Raw genomic sequence first — 15,967 nt, forward strand, 5'->3', positions numbered from 1 at the left:
TTTCCTTCAAATTCTATTTGACTTGAATTCCTGTAGTTATATAATTTAATGTGTCCAGTTTAGTTACCGTGAATCCAATGCGTTATGAATCAGCATTGCTTAGCCGACCAATGCTGCCATACGCCAACGTGGTCCTTATTAAAATATTGATTCCACCATTTATTGCACTTTGTGCATCCACTTGTCGCATTTTTTTGTGAGTGCAATGAAACCACTTGCTTCTAAAGTTGGATTCCAAGGAATTTAACAAAAGTATTTTCCACCACCCAAATAATTTTTTATTCATTCACATATTTATATGATTTTAAGTCCAGTGTTTTAATTTTAATCACAAACAACTCTCAACTATTCTGTGATTTCTACAGATTTAAGAAGACAAAAATGTCTCTGTACAATATCTTTAGATACATCTAAAATCTGGTGGTGCTTTGAGAAAAAAGCAAGGATGAATTGTGTAGAATGCGAAAGACCTTCACCGTCTCCAGCAGTTACACTGGTCATACATTACAATGTGAAAGCTTCAGCCATGAGAAATTATGCCTGAAGAAAAGCACAAGAAGTCCCATAGATTTCAACTGTGGCCATCATACTGGGTATTTTAGAATCCATTGTCCGCTCTGCATAATCCCAACATCCATAGCATGTTATGTTAATAAAAATAAAAAGGACAGATGAAGACATTTTTTTCTTTTTAAATCTGTCTCTCTCTCTGAATGAAAGTCTGGGAAAATGGTTGGTGTTATTCCGTTTGTGAATCATTCAGAAGTATTCATTCATTTCTGGTTCTGTAGCAATTCATCTATCTGGGTTTTGTACACGCTCTTCACATCCTCAAGATCCAGCCTCAGCTCCTCTGCCTCTTCAGCCTTTTCCCCGTACATCTGCAGGATGGTGTTGTGCCGCTGCTCCAAGTCCTGCGGGCACAGTCAGAGAAATTGAAAGAACTTTAGCAAACAGTACTGCAAGATAAGAGTTTAAAAAGAATATTTCCAAAGAATGTGGAGGTATCCATTTCCTTTTACGGCTTTTACCTTGAGTTGAATTTTCAATTTGGGGATTTCTGCGATTTTCTCCTCCATATCATCGTTCTCAGTGGTTAGTCGAACTAGCTCTTCTGTCACCACTGAACGACTCCTCTCCAGACCAGAGATCTGGAGCTGCAGGAAGGAAAGACGAGGTTAGTACAAACCACTGGTGAAGGAGGTGAAGGCGGAGGGTTCTGAATTGCTACCTGCAGCTGTGCTATCTCTCCCTCTCTGAGTTTGAGCTGAGACTGGAGGTTTTCCATGATGCTGGAAGCTCCCGACAGCCTGGTAGCCTCGTACAGGTTGGTTCCAGTCAGGGACACGGACATGGCTGTCAGGGAGTGGTCCAGAGACTCGTCCTTTGTGTGAATAAAAGAGAATACAGAACCGGTCAATCGACTACTGTATGTTCGGCTTGTTCTGTGAGGGGTCTCCAATGTAAATCAATGTTCCCCACTTCACCCTGTCCTTTGCATCGTCCTCCCCAACACCAGCCACTCTCATGTCCTCCCTCACTACGTCCATAAATCTTCTCCTGGGTCGACCTCTAGCCCTGTTCCCTGGCAGCTCCATCCTCAGAATCCTTCTACTGATATAGTCCCCGTCTCTCCTCTGGACATGTCCAAACCATCAAAGTCTGTCCTGTCTGACCTTGTCTCCAAAACGTCTAACCTTCACTGTCCCTCTTATTGCCTCATTTCTAATCCTGTCCAACCTGGTCAGTCCCAAGGAGAACCTCAGCATCTTCATCTCCTCCACTTCTAGCTCCGCCTCCTGTCTTTTCCTCAGAGCCACTGTCTCTCAGCCGTCCATCATGGCTGTCCTCACCACTGTCTCTCAGCCGTCCATCATGGCTGTCCTCACCACTGTCTCTCAGCCGTCCATGATGGCTGTCCTCACCACTGTCTCTCAGCCGTCCATCATGGCTGTCCTCACCACTGTCTCTAAGCCGTCCATGATGGCTGTCCTCACCACTGTCTCTAAGCCGTCCATCATGGCTGTCCTCACCACTGTCTTGTAGACCTTTCCCTTCATCCCCGCTGGCACTCTCCCATCACAGAGCACACCTGATACTTTCCTCCACCGTTCCAGCCTGCCTGCACACGATTCTTCACTTCCTTTCCACATTCTCTCCATCACTCTGCACTGTTGACCCGAGGTACCTGAAGTCCTCTACCTTCTTTACATCTCTACTACAAAAAGCATTATCCCCAGTGTGTACGGTACCTGGGACAGCAAAGAGCTGTGGAGACCAGCGTTTTCTGCCCCACTGATGGAGCTGGAGCGGGACAGAGAGGGTGTGGAGGAGGCTGGGACCTCTCCCACAGAAAACGTCACGGCCTTCCGGTCCTGAAGATGAAAGGTTTGAAAACTATTAGATAACAAAACGTCTTTTAATGCTTAAATTAACCTTTGATGAGACAAAAGCAACCGAGTGAAGTTTAGAAATTGGTAAAAACTATTACCTTCTCCCTGAAAGCCTCCTGTACCAAGTAGTACTTCTTCTTCTCTTGCTCCACCTTCATCTTCTCCATCTCTAACTGATTGGTGAAAAGGAGCTGGAAGAAAAGAAAAGAATGAGGAAGCCATTTCATGGAAGATAGCAGGAGTAGGAAATTTCACTAAGCTACCTTTTCTTTCTTTGCATCTTCTAGCATTCGGATGTGTTCTCCTCGTAGGTTTTCCAGCTCAACATGCTCCCTAACAGAGCGAAAGAGAAATATGAGAAAGAGAAAAATAGAAAGAGAAGCAATAAACAGTATTGAAGATTGAAGTAACTTTCTAATAAGTTTGGAATTAAACTAAATCAAAACAATGCGATTTCATGCCAAACGCTCCATTTACTTTATGTTAAGCAGGTCTATGTTCAGCATTTACAGCCACGTGGAAGGGAGAAGCTGTAGACACATTATATTGATTCGTCTTAATGCATTTTTTCCTTTGTATTATTAAATTAATAATAGCTTCTTAAAAAAGTTTCACGAGCCAGCCAGGAGTCGAACCTAGAATCTTCTGATCCGTAGTCAGACGCGTTATCCATTGCGCCACTGGCCCGCTAAGGCGCCGAGCCTTTTACCAAAAGACGAGTCTTACACAAAGACCCTGTGCTTCTGACAGGGAGGGATTCCCTGCCCCCCCACACGGAAAGAAAACACTCTCCCGACACATTAGCATCACAAAAAGCAGTGTGGCAGCAAAAGCTTTCACCCCCCCCTCCTAATATTTGGAATAAAACTATACTAAATGTCAGATATTCCAGGCGAAAATCTCCATAATGAGAAGAGATTTAAAAAGAAGGCCTTGAAACATGTCAAAACAAACTGCAGACAGGACAGAATAATCTCCTTTGGAGTAAACTATGCAGTAATTATACACATTCTTTCTGTCTGCCCTGCAGTACACTTTCTCGGTGGTGCAGCAGTGGTTATAATTTACCGCAGATTATGAGCAACCCCTATGAAGCCTCACACATTTCAGTCAGAAATAAAATACATTTAAAGTTTAGTGATAGACAGATGGATGAATCAAACCACTCAGACTCTGCAGTTGTACCTGCTGCTCTCGTCCTCCAGTTTTTCTCTCTTGTTTCTCTCGCCATCCAACTGCACCACGAGTCGGGTCTTCTCTTGGCGAACCAGGGAATTCTGGGATTCCAGAGAAGCCAGCTGGGACTTGAGGGACAGCATTTCTTCCATTGCAGATCTTTCCTTCTCCACAGAAACGGCCAACTGTGTCTGGGCATCCACTGGTGAAAGGAAAACGAGGGTTGAAGCTTTTTGCTCCCACATACCGGAAGTTAAACTCCGGCTTCTTACTTAGCCTATCAGAGATATTCTTCTCTAGTTTTTCCCAGGATGCAGTCTGTCCACCCAGTGAGGCCTGCAAGTTCTCAATCTGTCGCAGAAGGGGGCGGGTTGCTGAGGTAACGCTCTGACTGAGTTCCTGGTTCCTAGTTTCTGCTTCCTGAAGCCTCTGTAGAAGATAGCAAAACAAAAAAAAAAAAGCACGTATAGAACAGCTGTCACCAGAAATCGTTTTGTCCAAACATGTAGAATCAACAGAACATGCTACCTGCTGCCGTTCATTGATCTCCTCCCTCAAATAATCTTCTTTTCTTGCTTGTTGCTGCTCAGCTCTCTGCAGAGCCAGTCTCAGGTCAGTCACCTGTAAACACCGTGAAGTAGGGTAAAAAAAAAAGGATGTCCAACTAAATCTGGCAGCGAATCAACATCTACTGTAGAAAACTGAGGTCGGCATAATAAACGAGGACTTGGCTTCCTTATAAAAAGTTTGTACAGGACTTTTTTCTTCATCCGGTTTATTTGCATCTCCGGGAAAATTATGAAGACGATCTGATCCTGAAGTTTGTATTTTATGAATGGAACCTTTTGCAGCTGAACTGTGATGGACGGGAAAAAAAAACCTTTCTCTGAGTTAGCGCCCCGTAACCCAAAGAAATAAAAACCTGAACAACAGCTGCACCACTGACCCAAAGATGTAAACCTATGAAAGATGTGTTGCGTTTCATACTTATTTAACAAATAAGCCAATGCAGGATGCGTCTACGATGCATTACCTGATCTGCCAGGGCCTCCTGTTGAATCCTGGTCTCCTCCTGGGCTTTCTCCAGAGCCAGGCTGCACTGCTCCTTGGCATAGACGTCTCTGCTGAGAGCGGCTTCTTCTGCCTCGCTGGCTCTGCTGGCACCGGCTTTGTGAAGTTCTGCCAGCTCTCTGAGAACAGATGCAGACCGCGACTGTATTACATCACCACCAGTCAGATTTGTAAGAACAATGAAATAGATGGCTTTCATTTTCTAATAATAATAATCTTTGGCTTCGTACTTCACCACGCTGAAACTTAAACTAAATGATGTGCATATATTAAAGCAAATGTTCATTTTAGTTCCCGTCACATCAACATGGGTGGACCCTGGATGAAAACACGAACCATTTTCTCCACCCAAAAGTAACACAAACAACCTTTTACACACTTAGGTCAGAACTTTAAAGTTGAGCTCACTTCAAATGCATTGTGTATTCTGTCAGCAGCTGAAACATATCTCGGACTGTGAAGTATGTTTATATAAAGTAGAGATTGTGTTTTGAGTATTTAATGGTCGGGAGCATCGCAGTTTACTTATAGGCGTTGTCCAGAGCGGCCTGTAGGCTCCTGTTCTTCTCCTGCAGCTCCTCCATGTTCGTCTGCAGCTCGATCAGCTCCTTCTCCTGCCGCTCCACCTCAGCGTTCAGCTTCTTGATGTTATCCCTGTGCTGCATCTCCACCTCCTCCTTCCCATCTAGCACCTAAATGCATAAAACACAGACAGAACTGCCACAAATATACAAATCATTGTTGTTAAAGTCTTTTGGAACATGATGATGAGAAGAACATTTGTGTCCATGGACACACGGATGGCCCCTTTGGGAAAAAGCCAGACCACCCCCCCCCCCATCATAGCAGAATAATAGTGGAATGGCACAAAGATCACTTAACTTCAAATGCCCCTAAAAACATAACAAATTAAGAAAACAACAAAAACAATGAGACTGCAGGGCCCCTAAAAAGCACATCAGTTTTAGAGCAGGTGAGGGAAGAATGGGATAAAAAGCCATTCAGGACAGGGAAGCATGAACAAATAATTTCCTGCTCAGGTCTGTGATGGTAAACAACAGCGTATATAGACATAAAGGCTCAGTAGTAAATCCCAAATTGAATTCTAATCCTGACAATAATCCAGGTCTGGAATTGAGATTATATATTTAGTTGGTGTATTACATTACTCGGTCACAGCACGGTGGAGTAGAGACAAGGAACGAAGCTCAGATAACTCACATTCAAACTGTTCTACCCATTTGTATGGATACTCGTTTTCCCAGTAAATACTTCAAATTTAATTCAATATTGCAGATTTTTTTCAAGCAATTGACATGTCTCAAATCATTTGGTTTAAGATTCACCTGGAAACTATTTGGTGAATCTCAGTCTTTCATGCCGCTGGCAGCGGCTGACTCTCTCCGCTTTCCAGTTTTTTTTTTAATGCACTTCATTCTCACCTGCTGCAGTTGCCCGAGTTCCTCATCTTGCTCCTTTATTTTCTTCTCTTGTTTGGAGAGTTTGGTGTCGCACTCCCTCTCTTTCACACGGAGCTTTTTAATAATGTTGCTGTGCTGCAGGTGCTGCTTGGACAGCTTTTCACCTAAAAGGGACAGGAATAATCAGACATACTGGTAACATTAAAAACAAATGCGGACAGGATTCCCAGTTCAATATTTAGCCAACAGTACATAAGTATAAAGTCACTGATGGTTATGTTTAAACCATCCAAACTCCAATCCTTCCAGATTGACGTGTTTTTTTCCCTTGTTATAGGTTTTGTAATTAGTGAGGCAACACTATTATTTGCATTCATTAAATTAACGCCTTGTAATCTTTCCCACCTTAATGCTGCCTGCGATGGTAAATGTACTGTTTTACATGTTAATCCACAATTAATGATATGAGAGCCTTTTTTTAATATAGCTGTACATACAGCAGCCAGCTTTACATTACTTCCATTACTCTGAAAGGGGTCGGTGAGCTAGCATAGAAACAGTGCCATTTAAAGTTGTGTTCACCTTCTTCCAGCAGGCCTCGGATCTGCTCTTCCTTCTCTCTGATGATCTCCATTGTATCACTGGAGTTGAGTCTTGTAGAAAGATCTTCTCTCAAGCCCTTTATTTCCTGGAACACAGCCAACAGTCATCTCCGACGCAGAAACTTTGACGTATTTTTGGTTTTAATTACCGTAGATAGTTTTAAGTGCATTTTACCTCTAAAACTAACAAGTCAAGCCCGATAGCAGTCATATGTGACATACCTTCTTGGCTATGTCTCTTTCTTTGCAGGCTAGCTGAGCCTTCCTCTCCACATCTGCTATGCGCTGGGTGAACTCATCCTTCAAGGACTGAACAGTGGAGCTCTCCTCCTTCAGGTTCACTACTTCACTGGAGTATAATTACACTTGTTAGGTTGCTAGTAGTCTCAGAAAACTCAGGACAAAGAGTTTATTTAAACCATTCATGAATCAGAGAGACTACAAGAATGCGTCGCTTATTCATTTCAATTATACTGCAGTTACGGTAACTGGAATACTGACACAAGTACATAAATACATCCACAGAATAAATAGCAAGGTTTAATTTAAGATTTAACAACTTCTTAGCATTTGTTAGGTTAAAAATAAAAAACTAAACATGCCAGACTGATCCTTCTCTTCGAGGTTATTAACAGCAGTAGTGCGAAGTTAACTCACTCTTTGAGATTGTCACATTTCTCCTCCAGCCTAGCCTTGTCTTCGCTGACAGCCAACAGCTGAGACTCTCTCTTCTCAAGGCGGCCCGACAGCTCGTCAATGATCTAAAACATGTGAATGTGTTGTTTTAGTTTTTAGCAGTTGCAAAGAAAAGCAAAATACACTTATACTCGAACAGACCAGGCAAAGATGTTCTTCATATAACTTAAGCAAAAGCAACTTCGGCGCCGGGGTAAAGACTGATACTTGACCAAACTCCTCTAAACAATCAGTCTACCCAAGTATTGATGTCTTCAGTGGTGTACAATTACTCTGTAAAACTGCAATTAGATCAGTTTGGTTGACATTTACAAGATGGAAAGCGATTTACTTTAATTTTGCATTGCAAAGCAGCTGATGCAAAATACAGATTTGGTTTAAATACATAAATGCATAAACTTTGCTTTGTGATTACAAATGCTGAAATACTTATGCTCAGATGATGATTTTTAACGAACAACTGCATATGCAAATTATTTATAATCCCTCATTTGTAATCCATATTTCTTATTTATCAAAGTGTTATAGCAACAATTTAAAAAATCTATAACCTAAATACTCAAGATAATCCCTTCAGCTATTCGGACTTTTTAAATACACAAACATTTGCGTGCAGAGAAAATGCATTCAACACAAATGGCTACCTTTTGAAGCTCCAAGATCTGAACAGTTGAGAAACTTTTCATCTCTTCTGTAATCGGTGGAACGATCCGTCCTTCATCTGAGGAGGCGGGAACAAGCAGTGTGCGATTACCCTCCGATTCCTCCTCCATCAGCTCTTCCGGCGGCTCGCTATTAACAGGCGTTGCACTTCGTCCGCTCTCCTCCATCTCGTCCAGCGAGCGTCCCCTCACTGTCTCACTAAAGCCCTCTTCTTCCAGCTCCTCTTCCTCCTCCGCCGTCCCGTCTTCTCCCTTCTCGGACACGGCTGACGCCGCCGTCGGCGAGGCTGGGCCAGCGGTGACGGACGCTAGCGTTCGACTAGCGGGGATGTCGTCGTCCGAGTTCACCTCGCTGACGCTCCTGCTGTCCAGCGACTGCACGCTGAAGGAGTCGATGCGTTCGAACGCGTCCGAGGACGAGCCACTGCTCTCTGTGAGTTTGGAATAGTCCTCCAGACGAGAGAAATCTCCGCAGGCGGAGGCCGTGAGAAGCTGGAAGGAACCCTGCATGAGGTGGAGTCCGGTCTTGCCCTCTCCCGTCTCTTGTCTGGAGCCGGCCGAGCTTTCACTCAGCACAGACTCGTGATCCAGCACTTCGATATCGCTGGTGGTGGAGGTTCCTGAGGAGAACGCGCTGACGGGAGGAGAGGGCGTATCGGTTTGCCGGTCCTCAGTCTTTGAGTCTTTAGTAAGCGCTTCCTTAGCGGGTGGGGAGGGCAAAGGTTCAGAGGTAGAGCTCTTTGCTTCAGAGGAATCCAGCTCGACATCGTTCTGTGGGGACGGCTGCGCATGCGGCGTTTCTGAATCGACAGAATCTTTTGAATCAACATCCATTTTTAAATGATTTATTTTGCCCTCGGCGTCCGCGAGAAGATCACCGGACGAAACGGACGTTCCCGGCTCCGAGTCAGCGGCGTCTGCTTGAGGCGTTACCGGCGAAGCGTCCGACTCAAGAGGCTGGCTCTCAGCAACGGTCCGTTTCTCATGGCAATCATCAGCTGGTGCTGAGGGTCGAGTCTCCGTTTCTTTCTGGACCGCTTCGTCTTCGTTTTCCTTCTCCTGCAGTCGCCTCTGAGCTTTAGCAGGAGGTACAGACACGACGTGGGTTTTGGCGACAGCTTGCGCGTCTACAGGCGAAAGAAAGGCACCGAAAAAGTTTGCCGATTCGTCCACAGCCATGCGGGAGACGGGAGTAGTGATGGCTTCAGAAGGAGGAGAAAGAGGAGTAATCATGCTTATTTCCTCAGGGGGGGCTTCCCATTGCGTCAGACCCCAACCTCCACTTAATGACAGCTTGCCCGGTAATGTGACATCTGGCAAGAAAAGAAATTGGACCAGGTGTAATATTTACTAAACATAAGCACAACACAACATTGGGAAGCTGTTACCGTCAAAGCGCAGTGCGGGCGCGTCTCCCCACGGATCCTCGTCTTTTATATCAAGAACTCGGTCTATTGACTTCTGAGCTGACGTTAAAGCCTGCTTAGCAAAGCTAGACAGGTGGGAAGGGTCAAACCAACTCATGTCGACTGGTAGCTCTTACCAGCTTCAAAAACCGGGACGCGGCTATTAAATTTGGCGTCGCCACACTAAGCACCGTCTAAATTATTGCGAACAATATTCCGCTGTTGGAAATATATTTCTGCCCAGAAGAGCTTTTGACAGCTAGCTACCACTTTGCTAGTTAGAAAATACGTGCTAGCCAACGCGTAGCGTTAGTGCACTGGGAAAACATCAAGCTACAGGCTAGTCGGAACCCGCTGAACGCTAACATCTCGTTGATGCTAATAGAACTCTATAGCGGTCGGAGCAGACCCATTCCCGCGGTTATTCCGAGCTTCTTTCTGTTCCTTAGCTCCGCCGTCATCGTTTGTTTTGGTCGCCCTGAACTGGTAGCCGTGCTAGGCTAGCGCTAGCCTGCCCGCTACTTCCTTTTCCACGTCGCCCGGTGACGTCATGATCCGCTTTGACCAGGAGGCGGGTCATAAAGAAACATTACAGCGATTGCGTCACGATCCTATGCAAATTACATCATGTGTTATTATATTACATTTGATAGCTTTATGTCAGTTTCCCTTTGATTCTTCCCAAATTAATAATAATATATTCAAATATTAGGTCTTACTTCTCTTTTGGCACGACCCCATATTTTAATTTAATCTACTCTAAGATGTTGTGATGTCATTTCTGAAGCTATAAAAGATAAGATTCTCTTTTTTTATATAGATGGAGTTCTTTCACAGACTACTTTGAATTAAATCCATGTCAATCTAACCATTTGATTTTCTTGGTGGGAAGGTTGGACAGAGGGCATTTTTCCTATTTCCGCTAGTCCTTGAAGGCAACTTTGTCTGCTGCAGAGACCGCAGGAGCATCTCAGATCCAACAGGTGGCAGTATTTACCAGCTATTAATGAATGGCTTTATTGGTATTGGTGACCATTGTGCAATCTACTGTACAAGATATTGAACTATACAAATGATAATGGTGTAACAATGCAGTTAGCAATGCTGTTCGTGTGTTGGAACCTTTCCATGCAAGGTTACCGAGCCATAAAACAATGTAGAACACTGAAGCCGTAATAATGGTAAAGAGTTAATTGACTTCTCTGGTAATTACTGGATAATTGCTCTGTCTGGTTCAGCCATATACCTTGAGCAATTATCTGTAAAACCACTTAACAGTCAAGGAGAGACAGAAAAACAGAAATGCCTCATTTAACTTAAATAAATTCTTTTCAAGCGCAGGAACTTCATTTTTTCTTGATATGGATTTCTTGATGCAAACTATAACATGATCTTTAAATTTATTTTCAGCATTTCTCCTTGGTTAATTATAATATACCAGCAGTTAAGATAAATATAAAACACAGCATTAAAATACATTTTATTGCTGTGACCACCCTTTCATTGTGGATTGTTGCATGAGGCACTTTGCGTGAATAAGACATAAAACTAAGATCCTGTTATTAAGTTTAATGACTTTAATACTGAGGACATCTCTCTCGTGTATCTAATATACTGTCTCCACATTGGAATAATTAATCCTAGTGTTTAATCTCTCATTATAGAATGATTAATAAACCTTGGATGGACTTCTATGCATTTTAAGAGACGGGCCCAAAGGCATGTGGGTGTAATTAATCTATCTGTCTGCAAACGCTAAAGGAAATGAGCTGTAGATATCTTTATCAGAGGTCACCAAAGATCAGGATAATCCACTGATGGCCTACCGCTGTCTTATTTAATGTGTGTGAGAGAGAGAGGGAGAAAGAGACAGAGACAGAGAGAGAGAGAGCGAGAGAGTTTCAGTGATTTGAATGGTTTGATGCAGCAAGATATTTTTTTCTACTTTTTAATGAGATGTTCCGAATGACAGCGTCCAAAAACTGCTAACTAAAAATAACTGCTGCGGCCATGTCCTTCATAGCTGACTGGCTAGCGCGTCACTCAGCCCCTCTCTCTTCTATTTGTTCTGTCTATTTTGACTTTCACTTCGCCTCGGCTGTTTTCTCATGTTAAACGGCAGGAAAATAAATGACATTTCTTTCATACTTTCTTTTTTTTCAAATGGAAATTGGAAGCCCAGAAGACAGTTGCAAATGATATTATATTGTTAAAGAGGACCAGTTCTCATGGGAACCACAGTAATTCTGAGGTGTTGTTGAATGCACACTAGATTTAAAGTAGGGCAGGAGAGGACTAGAAGTCAGAACATTTTCCAGTGGTGACACATTTTTATCGATTCCATTGAAATGCCATCTGTCATTCCTCCACCTTAAGTGGGCACATTCTGAATGTCATCACTGTGCATTTAAGGTGACCCGGCTCTCTGCCATCCTTCTCATCGTTCACGCTTCCATGCAGAAATGGAACAGTCCACAGATGAATAGTCCATTACTTTAAATGCTTTATTAAAGGAGGCTGTCCATGATGTGATGCTATGAAGCAAAACTCCAGAGGTGCTGCTCATACCATGTCTTTCCTCATCTAGCTCTCATGAAAACTATTTATCCTTCACATGCATTGACGTGGGAATGTAGGCTTGTTATCTTTATGGCCCCAGTATCGTCAATGCATTTGCCTTTTGATGGCTTTCTGTCAGGATGTCCAAAGTGGTGTTGATTGCACTAATGATAATGTGTCTCGTTGACATGTCCCATGTTAGGGCTGCAGCGGTTCTGTCAGCCAGAAGCCGAGGAGACGCTACAGGCTGATGTTGTGTTGTGCTGTAGGAAGTGATTGATGACTCTCTCTGTTGTATTGCTTTGATTAAGACTCTAGTGATTTATCACCACTGCTCACAATATAATTAGACTTTATATAGACTCGACAAGACTGTTGTCCTGCTATATGATCCCAACGTGTGTGTGTGTGTGCAGGGGTGCACACACTTTTGTTTCAACTTCATATTTTATTGCATTACATTGTGACACATCTAAATTCTGGCCAAGCCTGTCGACTAGATTCACAGAAAAAGACACACACACACACACACACGCACTCGCTCTCTCTTTTTATCACTTTTTGTGTAGTAAAGCATGGAATCTGTTGAGCATGAGGTATTTATTGAATTATTTAATACATGATTGATGTGTTTACCTTAAACCAAAATTGCATGGGGTGTGATCCCCTCCATGCAATGAATACATATTCTGAAATGCAGCCATTCTGTGTTTGATGGCTCAGCGCTTCCTTGAAGATAGGAGTGGTCATTTATTTCTGAAATCAGTTAATTTGAAGAGAAAAAGACAACAGGTTAGAATTAGATCATTTTAAACCCAATTTCTCGCTGCTACATAAAGCGTAGACCAGATCTTACTAGTTTAGGTTCTTGCAACATCACCATCCATCTTCCTAGCATGTGGGGTGTGGTTGTTGGTTTGCACTTTGTTCTTCCTGTTTCTGATGGGTATAGAGACTCACAGACGATTTGTGCTCGGCACTTCCTGTCTACAGGGGTGGAGTTCTTACCCCAATCTTGCTGTATCGCTGTTTTCCCTGCTGTTTGGGCCCTAAAAGTTATTTCTTGGATCATGAAGCAAAAGCTGTTTGGTAATCTTTTGGTGATGTCAAAGGAAACAGGAAATGCCCCTACTGCACTGAATGGAACCTATGCATTGTAATCGATGTGGTGAGGTTATTAAAAGCAGTCACTGTATTAATTAGTTCAAGTCTGATCCTATAGGTCTGCAGTTAATTTCACTTATTGTGGATTTGTTTCACCTCATGATATGTGAAGAAGTAGTAAAATAATTTATTTGAAACCCAATACAAACATGAACTGTAAGAACAGTCATCCTTGTTTAAATTTATATTAGATCTAAAATTACTTTTGCATTACCTCTCAAAAAGACGTAAAATAAACTTGACAGGAAGTAAGCGCTGCTAGAGAAACACACTTTCAATTGTTCAGGCTAGGCGAGTGTTTATAGACTTTGTGTTGTCGTAAGCTAGCCGGCTGCTACTTAGAAATAGTGGTGGTATTAATCATGTCAAATAATGTATTTAGCATAGCAACCCAAGACATTTTATTCTTAATGGCACCAGCTCAAGAGTCCACTCTGAAGAGCACAAGCACTGATGACATACTGCATGTTGCTCAGATGAGTGAAATAGCACGATGAGAAAAACGTTTTCTCATTCCTAGCAGTGCAGGAATCTCCGCTCGTCTGTTGGAGAGTCTCTCTGTGTCTTTGCGAGGCTGGCAGAGGAAACACTCAGAGAACCTTAAGACAGCGGAACGGAAATGTCTCTCCGGCTATTTTGACCGCGTTTATTCCTGCTCGTGCTTCCTATTTCCCGGCATCCTCAGAACGCTTCCTGCCATGCCATTCCTACTGTTTGTCCATCGCCATTGTCCACCTCCATGCTAAAAAGAGACGCTGTGATTTGTAAATACAACATCGAGCATGTCAGCAGTCACCTAAGAATTTCCTCAGTGCAATGACAGACACATCGGGCACCTGGGAATGAATGACAAGGAACATGTGCAACACTAATGGTCTGTAAGAGGAAATGCTGTGGCCTGGAATTAATCATACCAATGGAATGAAACAGTTTAAGAATGTATGCATTGATCACACACACTATTGTTTCCCCAGCAGCTCTTTGAATTTCTCTCCTTTTTTGAGAAACTTGTATGCTATTTCCAATGTATTCATTATTTTGTATTTAATTTTTATTCTCACTTTGACATATATATAACATTCCCTGTATTATGTAATATTATTATCATTATTATCATTATTATTAGCTTACAGAGTGATGGCAATCATATTGAAGCCACTAACTGCCGTTCCCACCCCGTGGTTTAACCCCGAGGGAGTTTCTAAGCCCTGCATTTCATGTCGTCCTCTTTCCTCTGCAGAGCATGGGGCAGGGTGGAGTTATAGGAAGTGGGGTATATCCTTCCTTTCCACTGAGAGCATGACTTAGGAGAGAGCCTGAATTGCTGCAGCTCCAAACCAGTGACCGGACTGCAAGTTGATCTCTTTTGTCATTGGAGTCGAATGTTGACAACGATCACTCTCAGGAAACTGTCACAGAGGTAAAGTTACAGCAGGCAGGCCGGTCACAACTTCACTGCAGCAGAGTGCTTTAAAGTATGCCTTCGCCTTGGAATATTGTAGTTCAATATGTCCTTTACGTCAAAACAATATTTTATACTTGTGGTATTTAAGCATAACTATCTTAATTAATTGTTTTTATTGATTTTCACTCCAACTAAGGGAAAGTTGCTCATCATCATCAGATCTTACTCATGTTGACACATCACCCATTATTGAAGGGTAAAATGATTCATTTGTGTGTTCCTGCTGACATTAAGAGTAATGGTTTAATCCTTGATACGCATATAAATTTATTACCACATTTAACAACCATAATGACAACATGGCTTGTTAAAAGCCTTGAGTGTTCAATGCACGCGAGCCCGTTTCAGATCCTCACATTAATAATGCCGTTGTACTTGGGTCTTTACGGCCTTCATTATTATTCAGTGATAACAGTTGCTCTAATTTTAGTATAAAGAAAGTTATTAGCTTCAGAGTTCAGGAACTAGCTCATGCTATCTTGGTAAAATTTAAATTGGTCCTAAAAGATTTATTTGACTTTATTAATACCCAGTGGGGAAACCACACACACACACACACACGCATATACACATGCAAAGGTGGAGAGAGCTTGAGGAGTGAAGGGCAGCTTTGCGTCGGCGGCCTGGGGACAGTTTTTGGGGTTCAGTGCCCTTGCTCAAAGGCACATTGGTGCTGCCCAGGAAGTGAACTAGCACCTCTCCAGCTACGAGTCCACAAACGGCCACCCCCCCAAGCCAAGTCCCCACAAAATAACAGTGTGGGTTTCATGTAGGGACAGATTCTACATTGTCTGATGAAACGAAGGCGGATCCCCGCAGATGGAAACAACACTGACGACCTCAGCGTTCTCCCCAACGCATCATAATGAATTCATTACACCGTAACTAAAATGAGATGTTGATTAAAAACAATTTGGGTGTTATAATTTATTGAGGCGGTGGCCAAGTGATGTTTATCAGCTCCTTTGGGCCACTCAGTGAAGTAATGGCCATCACATGACTCACGTGCTGAATGTTTAATAACCACACAAACAGAAAACCACAGTGATATAGAACATTTACAGAGGTACGTTACACTCGTCGACCCCCCCCCCCTCGCTCTCTCTCTGTCTATTTTTACTCTCTCCTCTCTCTCGCCTGAAGTGAGGACTCCATCATATGTCACTGTCTCCTAACATCTCCCTGAGTGATTACAACTCCTGACACCCACCTGATTATATCACCAACCCATTCAGCGCCCAATAATAAAGGCAGTGTTCCTGGTAGTGTTCCCTGCAGACAGCCAGGGTGTAGTGGGAGCCAGGCAGGCAGGATCGTAGCACAGCATTCCCCTCATTACGCCCATAAAATGA

General features: G+C 43.0%; 1 protein-coding gene and 1 non-coding gene across 3 annotated transcripts; both read right to left on the reverse strand.

Annotated features, from left to right (window-relative positions):
* Positions 1-265: 265 nt before the first annotated feature.
* tmf1 (TATA element modulatory factor 1) lies at positions 266-9,545 on the reverse strand. 2 transcript variants are annotated; one of them, XM_068742466.1, is made up of 18 exons: positions 9,410-9,545; positions 9,011-9,334; positions 8,004-8,938; positions 7,321-7,424; positions 6,886-7,012; positions 6,644-6,749; positions 6,083-6,225; positions 5,166-5,332; positions 4,603-4,759; positions 4,098-4,190; positions 3,842-3,998; positions 3,579-3,771; positions 2,657-2,726; positions 2,492-2,584; positions 2,253-2,375; positions 1,232-1,384; positions 1,032-1,157; positions 266-914 (listed from the first exon to the last, which is right to left on the reverse strand). In XM_068742466.1, exons 1-18 carry the CDS (start codon positions 9,543-9,545, stop codon positions 774-776), a joined length of 3,348 nt encoding a protein of 1,115 aa, XP_068598567.1. In that variant the 3' UTR covers positions 266-773. The 2 variants fall into 2 exon arrangements, with proteins under 2 accessions (XP_068598567.1, XP_068598566.1); XM_068742465.1 differs by having other exon boundaries at positions 8,004-9,334.
* On the reverse strand, positions 3,008-3,080 carry trnar-acg (transfer RNA arginine (anticodon ACG)). The gene has a single exon. It is a non-coding gene; the product is annotated as a tRNA-Arg (tRNA).
* Positions 9,546-15,967: the final 6,422 nt, after the last annotated feature.

This window comes from Brachionichthys hirsutus, chromosome 8 (genome assembly GCF_040956055.1).
Source record: "Brachionichthys hirsutus isolate HB-005 chromosome 8, CSIRO-AGI_Bhir_v1, whole genome shotgun sequence".
Classification (NCBI taxonomy): Eukaryota; Metazoa; Chordata; class Actinopteri; order Lophiiformes; family Brachionichthyidae; genus Brachionichthys; species Brachionichthys hirsutus.

What these genes read in the sequence shown, in the direction of transcription:
- tmf1 (XM_068742465.1), bottom strand. Translation starts at nt 9,545, where the DNA reads ATGAGTTGGTTTGACCCTTCCCACCTGTCTAGCTTTGCTAAGCAGGCT. An exon ending in AGGAGGCCCTGGCAGATCAG is followed by an intron (nt 4,191 to 4,602) that starts GTAATGCATCGT and finishes CGGTGTTTACAG; the next exon opens with GTGACTGACCTGAGACTGGC. An exon ending in GAATATCTCTGATAGGCTAA is followed by an intron (nt 3,772 to 3,841) that starts GTAAGAAGCCGG and finishes TCCTTTCACCAG; the next exon opens with TGGATGCCCAGACACAGTTG.